Source organism: Tribolium castaneum, chromosome 1 (assembly GCF_031307605.1).
Source record: "Tribolium castaneum strain GA2 chromosome 1, icTriCast1.1, whole genome shotgun sequence".
NCBI lineage: Eukaryota > Metazoa > Arthropoda > Insecta > Coleoptera > Tenebrionidae > Tribolium > Tribolium castaneum.
In genome coordinates this window covers 12,091,839-12,106,391 of record NC_087394.1, presented here as the reverse complement: position 1 = coordinate 12,106,391, position 14,553 = coordinate 12,091,839, and the positions used below count along the sequence as shown (strand labels likewise).

At 30.7% G+C, this 14,553-nt stretch overlaps 2 protein-coding genes and 1 non-coding gene across 22 annotated transcripts in view; 1 reads left to right on the top strand and 2 right to left on the bottom strand.

The window, feature by feature from the left end:
- Positions 1–111: 111 nt before the first annotated feature.
- On the bottom strand, positions 112–3,416 carry LOC655113 (ubiquitin-conjugating enzyme E2 J1). Its single transcript, XM_961623.4, has 5 exons — positions 3,283–3,416; positions 3,026–3,231; positions 2,663–2,971; positions 367–536; positions 112–308 (listed from the first exon to the last, which is right to left on the bottom strand). The coding sequence occupies exons 1-5, from the start codon at positions 3,317–3,319 to the stop codon at positions 224–226; spliced, it is 807 nt and encodes a 268-aa protein (XP_966716.1). The 5' UTR covers positions 3,320–3,416; the 3' UTR covers positions 112–223.
- Positions 3,417–3,426: 10 nt separating this feature from the next.
- On the top strand, positions 3,427–7,039 carry LOC103312444 (uncharacterized). Its single transcript, XR_010333318.1, has 2 exons — positions 3,427–3,564; positions 6,500–7,039. It is a non-coding gene; the product is annotated as an uncharacterized LOC103312444 (transcript).
- A 1,645-nt stretch (positions 7,040–8,684) lies between these two features.
- CaMKII (Calcium/calmodulin-dependent protein kinase II) overlaps positions 8,685–14,553 on the bottom strand; it is a 131,072-nt gene continuing 125,203 nt past the window's right edge. For all 20 annotated transcript variants that reach the window (XM_064359720.1, XM_015978452.2, XM_064359723.1 and 17 more), the window contains 2 exons: positions 13,292–13,406; positions 8,685–13,242 (listed from right to left, as the gene is read on the bottom strand). In XM_064359720.1, coding sequence (XP_064215790.1) covers positions 13,107–13,242; positions 13,292–13,406 — 251 coding nt within the window. In that variant the 3' untranslated portion in view covers positions 8,685–13,106. The remainder of the gene's footprint in view (positions 13,243–13,291; positions 13,407–14,553) is intronic.

Genomic DNA, 14,553 nt, shown 5'->3' with positions numbered 1-14,553 from the left:
GATAGCGCTGTTTAATATTATATTAATTATTATTATTTATTTGGAAACTATATTAAAAAAAAGTTAAAAACTTTACCACTTTGGATGAGATGAAAAAAATTAAAAACTCGCTTCAGTCTACAAAAGTTTGAAGCAATTTATTAATCTTCTAGTAGTTTTTGGCTTTAGTATACAGATTAGGTACTCTATGATTAAAATTATTTACATGAAAAATTTATCACTATCATTCCAACAAGAAAAATCTTCGTCCTATAAGGAGAACTATCACAAATACGATGACCCACACAACGACATTGAATACTTGATCTCTAAAAGTGTTACAATAATTACAAACAAACATTACATGGTTTTTATGCTAATACTTACACAGTACTTGGATTAATTGAAACTTCCGTTTCCATTATAACATCCGTAATCGGTTCATTTATAGTTTCAGCACTTGGGGTGTTTATTGTTACTCTCTGTCTAACATTAGTCTCATCAGAATCTTCTTTTTTATCTGCAGATTTTTCTTTGCGGTTTGCATCTTCCTCCGCCTTGAAATAACGGAATTTTACAATTTTGTTCAGTTATGAGTAGTTACGAGTATGATATTTTAAATAGAGATCTAGAACCGTATTCTTGTTGAAAATAGAATCACATGTCTATAACCTCTTTGCCCAGTCAATAAAACAATCAAGAATAATACAGGGTGTAACGAAAAGATGACAAAAAGGAACGAGAGACTCCGCAGGTCAAAAATCAAAATAAAGCGATTTAACCAAAGTTACACTGTTTAAAAGTTCAAAAATTATTTTGGTTTTTCTTCACAACTTACTTTTTTAAATGAAATTTGATACACGTAACTTGCGTGATATTTCATTTGTTTACTATTGTAAAGTACTTACTTATAACCAATTTTATATATCTGAAGCCATATTTTTCTTATATGTTCATTCTTTTATACCCATTTTTTTATTTGAAAGATCCATTATTTTTGAACAATTTCTGTGTCTTATAAAATCTAATATATCTTATTAATTTTCCAAAACAACAGTGTAGACATTAATTAGTTGTTTTAGATAAGTTCACAACCACTTCACAACTGTGTGGAAAATGCCTTTTTTTGTTTAAATTAATAACTAATTAATTATTTACATAATAAACATAAACATAAATAAATAATTAACATAAACTTACATAAAGAAGCTAAAACATAAGTAATGCAAAACCGTATCATTTTTCAAAAAAATCCCCCAACACGTCCAATTTAATTTAGAATAGTTATGAATGCTTAGATCTCTCATAAAGTAATTGAATAATTTATAATAGCTAATTTTGAGAGAAAATACGATTTTGGTGTTTTTATAGTTTTTTATAGGTAATATATTTCTGACTTCCTGGTAAGTATAAAAAAATTTAAGAGAAAGAAAAATAAAGACTGAACCAAAAGTCATGCATAAAAATCGTATCTTTGTTTTGAATCATTTTTCAAAAAAATCCTCAAACACGCGTTTTTATTTCTTTAAATGCTACATTTTGACATCATATTGATATTTCTGACATCATTCTTTTTTGAGTAACGACGTCATTTTTAATTTTTTTAAATGACAACTGATATTTTTGATTGGTGTTTTAGATAGTATACATTTCTATCTTTCTGATAAGTATAAAACAATTAAAAAGAAAGAAGAAAATAAAATAAAAAAGTTATAAAAGTTAGTGAGAGTATTACACAAAAAGCTTTATCTTCTCGTTCTTATTATTCTTATTTTTTTGTGTAAAGTCTTCCTATTAGTTCTTAAGTATTTTCATGATAATTATAAAAAAATATAAAAAACAATTGCCGCTTATAAAATAAATCGAGAACAAAGAAATAAAGCTCATTATGTTTAATTTTTAATTTTGTTTTTTATTATCAGCTAGATTATAACTGACATTTTTGTTTACTGTTTTAGAAAAAGCACATCTTTACTTTCTAAAACAGTGAACAAAAATGTCAGTTGTCATTAAAAAAAAATTAAGAATTATGTCACAACTCAAAAACGAATGACATCATAAATATAATATAATCAAAATGTAGCATTTAAAAAAATTAAATCGACCTGTTTTTTTTTTAATGACATAACAAAGATATAAATTTTGTACGCTACTTTTGGGTCAGTCTTTGTATTAGATGGCAACCTTAGAAATTACTTAAATTATTTTTGTACTCAAAAACCAATGCTGATACAAAAAATTATGAGATATAAAAATTGTTCAGAAATAACGTACCTTTCGTTAAAATAAGATTTACACCACTCGTATACCATATAACAAAAATATGTCCTTAAAAATGTTAAATTGTTGATAAGAAAATACCTTAAAACAACAGAAATGACACATAAACATGTGGTTTTGATAGCAAATTACTTTTTAGATATTACGCGAAAGAACTGCGTTTCGGACTGAAAAACATGTTGAAACACACAAAAACATAAAAACATGGTAAAAACCATCCCTATTCGCTGGTAAAAACTATAAGTCTTTTGAAATTATTTGCAGATTTTTCAGTACGATTAAAAAATAGTTTTTAAATCCCAAAAGCCTATTTTTTTAAATATAGTTTACAGATTTAAAAAAATATAAATACTCGCGTTTTCTTTTGCGAAAAAGTCTTCAATTAAAAAAATTATTTACTCACCTTGAGAGCAATCTGCTGGATAAGGGAAGCCTCTTCCTGAGTAATATTTGACGATTTTGACTGCGAAGAAAGCGTCTCTGCAATTTTACCGCAAATTTGACACTCCCAATTGATGGATTTCTTTGCTAAAATCTGTCTTTCTTCTGGGGTGTAGTCCAAGGAACCAATCGTGCCGGCTGCAGGAGTCGGCATGAAAGCAATTAAAGCCAACAAGGCTGTTCTTATCGACCACGACGGTTGCCAGCTCTCCGGGTGATGTCCAGAGATAGACAAGCAAATTTTTTTGTTCACCTCGAAGCGCCCATTTGGCTACGAGTTTGCAGAATGAAATAACAATGAACAATTATTACAAAATTGACTCACTGTTAACAAAATAATATTGGGGGGCTGCATGGGATACTGTGAGGGTAAAAGAATACGTCCGTGGTAGAAACCGCCCTCAAACTCCGTGCTAGGGGGGCCTCGCACTGTGAAATGCCATTCAAACAAGTTGTCTTCCAACGGATGGGCGAAATATTCTTCTGTGGGTTCGGCCAGTTCTCGCGCTTCGCGCATGAGACGTTTCACCCCTGTTTACATTGGAAATTTGTCGAGAATCACTTAAATATCCGATTTCTTACCTGGGCTTTTTAGGTTATACTTATTTTCTAACGACATGCTTTGGTAGGTCTCAATCACTAATAAACTGAACGTTTGTACTAAAAGTAAGGATAAAGACAACACTAATTTTGTACAGAAATATTTAAGAAGTGCCGAAACGGGTACAAAAACTTGTCATGTTTCTTGTTTAGGCGAACTGTCAAAACAATCAGCTGATTCTGCAAATTACAAACGTGGACTTTCAACAGCAGAAACGTTGTGGCTCGTTGAGATTGGTGAAACGTCTATCAGGAATTTAAAAGGTAGGTAATTTGTAGATAAGTGGTTATTTTTCAGTTTTATTTAACGTGAGTCGTCAGTAGTTTAAAATGATTGAGGTTAGAAAAAACAATACCACTTTCAACTCTGTATATTTCGTTAGAGCTGGCTTAGATATACAGATTATAGAGTGAACTAAACAAAATCACCCAATTGCAAATACAAGGTGTTTCACGTAATTTTACGAGGCCTGCGACTGTAATAAAATCACTTAGATCTGGGTGTTTAGTGCCTAGGTACTGTTAGGTTGGTAGTATTTCAGCACTACAGTAATTCCCCGCCGATTTTGCACCTGTCATGTTCTGTGGTGTTGTCAAATCCGAAGTAAAAACGTGTTGTGCTAAAGATTTATTATTAATTTCGTTTAAAAACGTTTGTTATGTGTTCATAATCGTTTTTGGTTTGTGTTCTACTAATTATTTAGTGTTGATAGTGGATTTGTTTCTGGTCGCTTGAAGACATTCACTAGACGAAGGGTTTACAATTTTTCTCAGGTAAATGTAAATATTCGTAGTTGATTATTAATAGGCGCTTAATCCAAAATATTGTGATTCATCAAAACGAAAAATAAAACTTTTTAAAGGAAAAATTAAAATTTGGTCCGATACTACTTGAATCACGGAGTGTTAGTAACTTGTTTTTCACTTAATTATTGGATAGAAATAGTATAACAAACCATAGGTATCGAAAAAAATTAGGGGAAAACCCTAAACAACAGATTAGATCCATCTGGTATGAGGATTTTTTTTCTAAAAGATATCTCCTACCATAATTCGGTGTCACTGTGACTTTTAATGATCGAGGCAAAAAAATGTATTAGCAACATTGAGTTATTGGCCTCCCTGCTAGCTTTTTGTATGGAGCTGTTTCATCTGACAGTCATAAGTTTACAAATTCGTTATCAACTTGACCACAAAAGTCACAATCATTAACAGTTGCTCGGTATAATATGTGAAAATTGCCAAAATTTTTCTCTAGGTCAAACTTACGAAAAGTGGTAGTCAGTTTTTTGTATTAGATTATGTAAAATTGCAAATTAAAGTTTTGTATACAAACCAAATCGACCATTCTGAGTTCAAGTAATAATTTTTTTCAAAATGTTCGAACTTCCAGAAATTGAGAAATTGGCGCCAATTTGATTTTTTTTTGCATTCGATAACCGAAGGTTTGAATAGTCTTTAATAGCAATCAAAAGAACATCGGTTTTTATGAAAACTTTTAGTAACATTTTTTGTCTCTCTCACAGTTTCTCGTAATCATCGCAGAAAACAGATTTTAGTTCATTACTTTCATTTTTAATCGGGTAAACTTTCGAAAAATATGATAAAGTTATGAGTAACTTTTAATGAGTTACGCTTAACAAAGCTGTAGGCTTAACAGATATACAAGTAAGTGGAGCTTAAATAAATCGAGCTGCAGTGTGACATTTTTTCAATAATTTACAAATATGTAAAAGTGTTGCGGATGTTTTTAATTTTTGCTATGAAGAGTAAAATAATTCCACGAGATTAAATATGCTTAAGTTTTTAATTTTAAGTAAATTTTATTAAAAAAAGTTTTGCTGCAGGGATGACTGAAGCCAGGAAAAGAGTTAACTGTTCAAACATTCTTGTTTAGATATTAAAATGTTCCAACAAAAAGTCTATATTTAGGGTGTAGACGGAGGTGCAATTATAATAATTTCAGATTAAAAAAAATCATACCAATCCGTGATTTCAATAAAAAGAGTTTTGCTGCAGGGATGACTGCTGCCAGGAAAAGAGTTAACTGTTCAAACATTCTTGTTTAGATATTAAAATGTTCCAACAAAAAGTCTATATTTAGTGTATAGACGGAGATGCAATTATAATAATTTTAGATAAAAAAACACACCGATCCGTGATTTCAATAAAAAAATTAAAGCATTGTCCCAGAATTTGTATCTTGAGCTACCATCGCACCATTTTCAATAAGTGAAATAAGTGAATAAGCCAACAAAGTTGAAACAATCTGCTACAAATTTATCTGGAAAAACAGTGTGAGAGAAGACGCCCATAAGTCTATACCAGTTTAAAGTTACAGCTAATGTTGGAAGAATTCAAATTGATGAAAAAGTTTTTGGAATTAGATATACAATTTAAAGAGTTGAGTTGAATTGAAAAATTAGTTGAGTGATTTGAAAATTTTGTGTTTTTAGGTAGACAATTTAATAATCTTCGAGAAGTTTGAAGTTTAAGTTTGAACTTTTCCCTAATTTTCTAAGAATATTCATTTTGGTGTAACACATTTTTAAATAAAATATCTTTCCATCAAAAAAATCAAATTATTTTAAAAACTAAGCATAATCGATCAATACAAGTTAGATCAAAATCATCAGTATTAAAAGCTACGTCCAAAAATGCAATAAAATTTAAGGTGTTCCATTAAAAAAAACATAACTTTAGTGTTTTTTAATATTGAGACAAAGTGTATATACACCACTATACTTTTAAGATATGCAGTAGAAACGCAGCTGTAATCTAAAAAAAAAGAAAACGTCAATATCTTTAATGATAAACCAGTTATCGTTGGGACAGTGATAGTGATAACACTGGTAACACAGGTGATAAATAAATTCAAATATAATCTTCAAATCTAACCTTACTATGGAAGTTTGGTTTTTAAATTATTTTTTGCACTTAAACTTTAGTCCCTGTTTACATAATAATAAATGAATTCTCTAGGAAGTCTAGTCCATATTTAATTCCTAGGGAATAAATGACCCACTTTAGTCCCTGTAGACAGAAACCCCTTCGCCTTCAAGAGAACAAACTCCACTCGCTGGGTTAAATGTTGCACTTTAGACCCTTCGTATACAGTATAGTATGATATTGTAAAATATAACTATCAAAAAACCCATAACTGAGATGCATATTTTTGTTTTTTTATTATTCCTTACAGTAATAAATAATAGACTTGTCTAGTCTGGTTAACCAGACAAGTTTCCAAAACTCGTCTATAACCTAAGGATGTCGCAACAATCAAAACCAACGGAGGAGAAGGCAAATGACATTTTATCTAATAAGATGATAAAACAAGCTGATGCACCCAAAGATATCGCTTTTATCCAAGCAGAAGGTTGCTCCTCTTCTGAGACTGAAGTGAAACAACCCCCTCAACCTGAAATAATTTTGCCAAACACGGTTAGGGAGGAGGGAACAGTAGATGAGGAAGTAAGAGGGCAAAAGCGAAAAGTAGAAGAAGAAGGTGAAGTTGATGAAAGAAATGAAATACTTGCCGAAGAACTGCTTCATAGGAACGCAGAAGAGGAACTGTTAAAGACAAAAATTGACGAGCTCAAAAGGGAGCAAGAAAAAGCCAAAAGGACGCGACTAGAGGTCGCCTCCATTTTGGAAGATATGGTAGAGGAGGAAAATCGTTGTAATAATTTATTAAAAATTATTAATACGTATAATTTTTGTAATAAATAATGTCCAATAAGTCTGTTTTTTATTTCAAACTCACATTGTTGTGTTGTTCAGAAGCGTTTATAGAGTTTGTAGACATTTAAAAATTTTAAAACCTGTACATTAGGTTTTAGATGGTAGTTGTTCTTACATTCGGTTCACTTTCATAAAAACTATTGTGGTGGAAATTGGGCACTCTTGTCCCTAACTTTTATATGAGTTGTCATGGTAACAGCTCAGTCAATTCCACCGCAATGGTTTTTATGAAAGTGAACCGAAGGTACGTTGCTTCTATTTTTTATTAATTTTTAAAACTAAAGATGTAAAACCGATTTTTTTCGGTTTTTATTTCTTTGCAAGAACGCCCCTTGGAATTTGTGAAATTACCAAAAATACGATCCCAAATTTGCCAACCTAAAAATTTTTGTAAAATGTTCCGTCAAATAATGACTATTTTTTTGTTGATAACATTTTAAGCCTTCTTTTTAATATCTGAATCCCAGATTATAAACACTATTTTAAAACAGATTTCCCCTAGCAACATGTTTTAAATTAAAATGTTTCAACAAAAAAAAATTTGAATAACACTCATACGAAGAAAACGCTTAAAGTTCTTGGGTGTCTAGTATGCAACTCGCATTTGCTCGTTGCATAACGACAGCTCTCGAACTTTAAGCTTGTGTTTTCGCTCTCATATTATTAATAACTATTATGACATCGCGTTTGATGACGTTGCGTGCTTGAAGATGCCTATAGTGGCGGTCAGCTCGATTTGCGTGTGCGTCATAAATTTCATTTTTTCATTACCAACACAAAGCTGTAAAAAAATTGTCAAAAACAATGCAAATTTAAACAACTAAGGGGTATCTAAGGGTGGTATCCTTGAACATTAATATACATGTGCACTTCGACAACATCGTTAAGTGTCACGAATTTGTCAACCTGACATTGACAGTAAATTATAGACGTCGTCGCATGGTTGTCGAAAGTGTTATCGGTGTTAATCGCAAGTATTTTACGTTCGTTTATTGTGTTTTGTGATTTGCGTTTCGTTAGGTTTTTGATTCTGCGTTTATTAGTTCTTGTTTTGTGAATCTGTATTTTTTGTATTTTTTTAATTTAAACACTTCGTAACCTCAAAAAATATTTGATAGTTTGTCACCGCTATGGCCCTGCTATGTAAACGTAGTGACAGAAATGTCAGATGACGCACACGCAAATGGAGCTGAGCGCTACCATATTAAAGCATAAAACTGGCGGCAAATTACAAAAATAAGTATTATGACATCATATTTTTGGGATACTCTGTATAATTAAAAATAACAGAAGATGAGAGCTGAGATGGACCAGACTATATTTTTATTGACATACACATCCATTGTTGCAATAGCGAAAATGTGCAGCTATATTATTTTTCTTTCTCTTATTATTATTATTAGTATACAGATCAAAATTTATTGCTAAAATGATAAATTGTGAATCTGACAGAAGTAGTACTAGAAACAGAAGAACGTAAGGGTATTTGTCAAAAATTTACACAAAGTAACTGATAATTTCGAAATTATTTGTTAAAGCAATTAAGTGAGAACAAGGAACAAATTCTTTTGATTTGATGTCTCGCTTTGATTTCACGGCTTGAAAAAAGTTGGGATGGGACGTTGGTAAATAAAACTCTGACGTAATATTTTTTCAATTTAATTTCCATAAAAGTGGTTTACTCAAACACTTGATTGTAAAGGGAAAACATACATCATGTATAGGTACATGTTAAATATGATAGAAGCAAAAATTTAATAAGATCATTCTTTATATACATTTTCAAAGGTTTAACATGTGTTTATCCACTGAACATAATTACGGAAAAAAACTTCAACGATCTATACAAAACTGTATGGCACTGCGACCAACGTATTGTGGTTGTTGTCTTGTACTTACACAAAAGTGCCAGAACTAATAACGCCTTAAACATAGTATATTCCATTTGCTCTGTATAAATATTGTACAACACAAAATATTTAAAGAAAAATTAAGTATATGAGCAAATATGTAACTTACATCTTAAAACAACATTAAACACTATTATTTATAACTATATTGCACAAAACATTAAAATATAGTTGTTATGTAAAGAATTGTACATTCAGTAGCTTTATATAATGGAATTTCCACTTTGTTTACCCGCAACAATAATTTCTTTGATATTTATATTTGTAACTAGCCTAGAACACCAATATTGTTTAAAACAAGTTGTTGCAAGGGTAAATACAGTGTCGTTCCAGTGTACATCACACAACTCAGTAACAAAACAGTAAGAGATGAGGGACTGATACACTCACTTAGCATTACACGAAAATATTGCAAAAATCACAAGATGTGTTAAAATAGGAACAGTACAAAATCGTCAATCCTTCCCGATAAAGCAACACAACGGTAACACAACGATATTGTTTTTGAACGTCGCGAGATGACTTTGTAGTTAAAAATAATACTAGATGGTCCGTAAACTTGAAAAACAAAAGTTACTTTAGGCCTAACATATGTATTTCAAAATTTAAAGTCAATTCATAGAATGACTTATTCATAACCACTTTATTACAATTTAACTACAAATTCACTAAAAAGAATGACTATTCTAACATGTAGTGGATAATTCATTTAAATTCGATAAGTCTCAGCAAATACATTAAAAAGCATCGATCGGTGTTGGTCACTCGAACGCTTTTTATTCGTTAGTTGTGATATTTGAGCGCACAATCTGGTGATTATCGCGATTCGTTTGATCATTCGAGAAAAAAACACCGATACTTAGGTAGATGAAATGACCAAAAATGTGAAAATTAGATATAGTGATTACACATTATCCTTAAGTATATTCATATTAAGAGAGCTAAAAACATGTCAATAGTACTTATGCAAACAGTCAAATGTCAATATTAAATTCCAAAATTGTTTTTTTATGTACAAATCACCCCTTTCAGCCCCAAGTGCACATAAAGGGGGTTTGTTCATCTTAAGCAACGTGCGACCTCTATCATTAAATGTTTGTAAACTATTACGTTATCCTATGTACAAAATGATTTGTTTGTCAAGTAAATGTGGCTTGAGTCGACCAAAACAAAACAACTGAAATTTCTGTTTTGGCGACTTAAATTGTTCGGGTGTTCTTTTGAAATTAAGTTGCACCTTAACCTCAAAAGACTTGGTATTCAATTATACAGGATATTCCGTCTAAACCCCACATTGGAAGTACTGAAAGTTCCAATAAAGATGATTTATTTGAAAGTTGGTACTCAGCCATAATCCGTTGAGTTCTGCACAATGAAAATATTTTCAAGATGGCGGCACTTCCGGTTATACCGGAAGTCGCTATCAACTTTCTTATTTTAAACAGAAAGGTACATTTTTTACTGCGTTTTTGGATTTCTTGAGTTATTTCAAGGGGATTTTCATCAGGTTTTCCTATACCTAAATTCAACCGTTTTCGAAATATTCAGGATTTTTTAAAAATTTTTGGATTTGCACCTCTCACTTCAAAAATCAATATTTCTATCGTTTGTAGGATTTTAGAAATCGGATTTGGACAAACAAAAAAGAAGGCTTAAATCTTTCCTTCAGTGTGTTCAAAATTGTGATAATTTTCAAGTTATGTTGCTTCTTTGACACAGATATTTTTGCACAGTTAACAAAGAAACATTTCCTATTGAATAAAGAATAAGTTCTGTTCAAGATGCAAAGGCTATTATGATTTTTTTAAATGATTAAAAAATGATTATAACAGTTTTTTCAAATTGCCTGACTTTTTTTTCAATGGCAATCAAAAGAAAATTAATTTTTATGCAGACTTTTATTGACATCTTCATATCTGTCTTTTACAATATTTGAAATAATCACAGAAAAAAGAATTTTGACTTATTATTTTAATTTTTAATCAAGTTAACTTTTGAAAAATACGATAAAACTGTGCTATTAATTAAATGAAATGTTCTATTTGTTCACGATTTTCATTCAAAAAGTTCAAAATTTGATGGCAGACTGATTGAGTTATTTTACGAATTCACCAAGTTATTAATAAACTATAATTAAATATTATTTTTTTATTGCTTATTCTATAATGAACCAGCTAAAAAGTAAATAAAATATTGAAGTTTGACAATTTGTTAACCCTTTTACAAAGTCTACTTGATTAACTATGAAAATTACGTTTTTTGTGATTTTTTTCAAAAACTGTAAGAGATAGGTGGACGTATTGATAAAAGTCACCATAAATATCGATGTTCTTTCGATTGCCGTTAAGAAAATAGGGTTGTTCCGTTTGAAAAACTGAGTTATAGCAGTTTTTTTGAAAACCATTTTGAAAAAATCATACTACCCACGAATTTTGACAGTTGACAATTTCGAAAATTTTAGATAACTCCTCAAACCTTTGATTATCGAATGCAAAAAAAATAAAAATTAATCAAGGGCTGTGATATCTTAGACCCTTGCCAATGAAATTTTTAACAAAAAAAATGACATGTCAAAAACTATGACAGATAAGTATCAGAAACTTAAGTAAATTTTACTCACCTTGAGAAGGTAAATTCAAAGATGCAATAAAAATGTGTGGTGACTATTTAAAATTTCAAACTTGGAGCCAACTTTTCGCAGTTCCGGAAGCCAAGCCATTTCGAAAATAATTTAAATGAACTCAGAATAGCCGATTTTGACCGTATTCAAAATTTTAAAGCTCTGGCTATATTAGAAGTTAAAAAGTTGCTAATGTAGCCCCTAAAAGAATCGCCCTGTATTTTACTCATCTTTCCCCTGCAACCTATGCAGAAAAACTAAAGCTAATGAATTTCTCAATGCCAACAAAAAGTTCGTATAACTTGAAAACTGTATATGGAATGTTAATACAGATCGATGCAGAATCAAATTCCCTATCATTTGGTTAAATAAAAATTGTGGCATTTCATTTGAAAATTTTAAGTTATGAGTGTTTGAATTTCTGAAAACTTAATCTTAAAAATTTGGGGTTTGCTAACTTTTTTTAGAAATCTGAAAATGCTAATGTAAAGATCTAAAACTTCTTTTTCATATAAGCCAAAAACGTTTTCAAAATTTTTTAAAACGGCAAAGTTATCGATTTTTGAAGTCAAAGATGCAAATCTAAAGATTTTCAAAAAACTGTAAATATTTTGAAAACGACTAAATTTAGGTATAGGAAAAACTAATAAAAATTCCCTTAAAATGACTCGAGTAATCCAGAAATGCAGTAAAAAACACTTATAAACGCTGTATAGAAATTTTCAGATGACTATCATTATTACAGCTCCCAATACTTCTAATGTGGGGTTAAGACGGAACACCCTGTAGAAGTGTGTGTGGTACTCTATAAGAGTTATAACTTCGATACTTGAATGCTATAAAATGCCATGCATCAGTGCGCTAATAAATAAGTACTGCACCCCTACTTAAACCTTAATAAGGCAGTAGTCAAGACTTTATAATCGCGGAAACAAAGCAATAATTTACAAATATAAAATAATCCTCGCACCATTAATCCTATCCTAGAATTTCAATTTCTGATTGTAGTGTAAAGGACAAATGAAAACCCCGATAAATACTCTTTTTTTTGTTTTTACCTATAATCATTTGGCTAAGTAGTTACTTCATATATCTTATAGTTAGGTTTGGTGTGCTGCAAAGCTGCCGCTTCAGTTACGGTTGCTATTAATACCAACCCTTCAATGGCAAGCCTAGAAATATATCGTAGAAGGCAATCTATTCATTTATTCCATACAATGTACCTCACTAGACACGATTGTGACTTAAAAAATCCACTAACACCTACTAGACTACGCGAAAACAACGGAAATATAAGTCAAACAACAAGGTGACCAACGCAAGCTGAAGTGTTGTCTCCCGGAGTGTGGACATTATATGGAATAATAGGTTGGTAACACAATAATATTGTGATAGAGAAACTACGCTACCTAATGTAAAAACAATAAGAATCAATATAAAATTCAAAAATATCAGAATCACACATCACCACAAATAGAATTCACAGTAAACATAGTTTATATATGAATGCTCGATGAAAGTTATGGCGTACTGTTCTATTTATGCGAACTGAAGCCGAAAGCAGCACCGCCTGTGCCGCCACTGCGGTGAAAATGGACATTTTGCCATTTGTTGTCTCTTTTATGCCACACGCGACTTTCCTCAGATTGGTGAGTGTGCGCTTGGCCGTGTCTGAGAGGAATAAGAAATAAATTAATGTTTGGTTTAAAAATTGACTTACTTGTCCATGTACTGTGTTAGCCTCACGTAAGCGATGCAAGCTGCGTCTTCGCCCAATAAGTGGACGTGAGGGTTCAGAATTGTGGTGTTCACTGCTTTGCAGTTTTTGCCCAGAACTGAAAACAGTAAAACAGGCAATTAGCCAATTTCTTTAAAGATTTGTTAATAAAATAATGTTTAAAAGTGTCATTTTGTTGAATTAAGCACATAAAATAGCAACATTTGCCTTTTTTTATGTGCCTAATTATACATATAACTATACAGCTCTTAAAACATTAAAAAATAACCGTTTGAAAAAATCAACAACTAATGTCTTATGATGTACAAAACAATTAAAAAACTTGTAAATTTGACAATAAATCAAACGATACCGTTGCTAAAGAAAACTATTTAAAAAATATGTCAAAATTAAGAATCCGACTTCATTTTTGAGTTTAACTGAAGGTTCAACATACGGGAGTTTGTCCGTCATTTTTGAATCACCCTGTATAAAATAAAAAAATCAAACCATTTCAGCGAAATCATTTTTTAATATTTACTACAAAGGTACAATAATTTTTTTGGCTGAAAAATTTTGCTAAATTTCTTACGAATTCATAGAACAAGAAACGGAAATAGAATGCCACTCCCTTTGGTGTTTTAAAGTGGTAACAATTGTTTTTTAATGTGTAGTTTTGTTTTCTTACAATTTAGTCGTTTAAAAAAACATTATTCGGAGTAAAAATGGCTTGATGTGCTTTGTTGCTGTTAGATATTTGTGTAGTATGAAGCAAGCGAGAAAAACAAGTAGTAAAAATGTTTACATACTTACAGAAGTTACAAAATAGAAATTGTACATAAAATAGATAATAAAAACACTTTCGAGAGTTAATACGTTTTCCCTTGTACAAATACATAACAGTTGCTATGAAACTGTAAACCTTAGCACATAAAGCCTAATTTTCGCTCCTATATAATAATTTATAACACAGCATATATACAAAATGGCGCATAGTTCTCTGGTATGTCTCAGAAAACTTTTAAAAAATTTAATAAAAATCCACCATTATCTTTAACTACTTTATCAACAAAAAACTGTTTGGTAAAATTGGCAACATCGTCAGAACTTGAACGTCTTTGCTGTAACTTTATTTTAATTGTTGTGGAGTAGTTACAGTTGTAACAATGGATTTTTTTACTATGTTGCAAGATAAATTTTTTAGCTTTAAAGTTTTAAAAGTCAATGTTGGTGATTATTAGAAATAATTTCCAGTTTTGTTGACG

Coding starts and splice junctions, on each gene's coding strand:
- LOC655113 (XM_961623.4), bottom strand. CDS start 3,319: ATGTCGTTAGAAAATAAGTATAACCTAAAAAGCCCAG. Junction 3,232..3,282: donor GTATAACCTAAAAAGCCCAG/GTAAGAAATCGG, acceptor CAATGTAAACAG/GGGTGAAACGTCTCATGCGC. Junction 537..2,662: donor TCCAGCAGATTGCTCTCAAG/GTGAGTAAATAA, acceptor CGTTATTTCAAG/GCGGAGGAAGATGCAAACCG.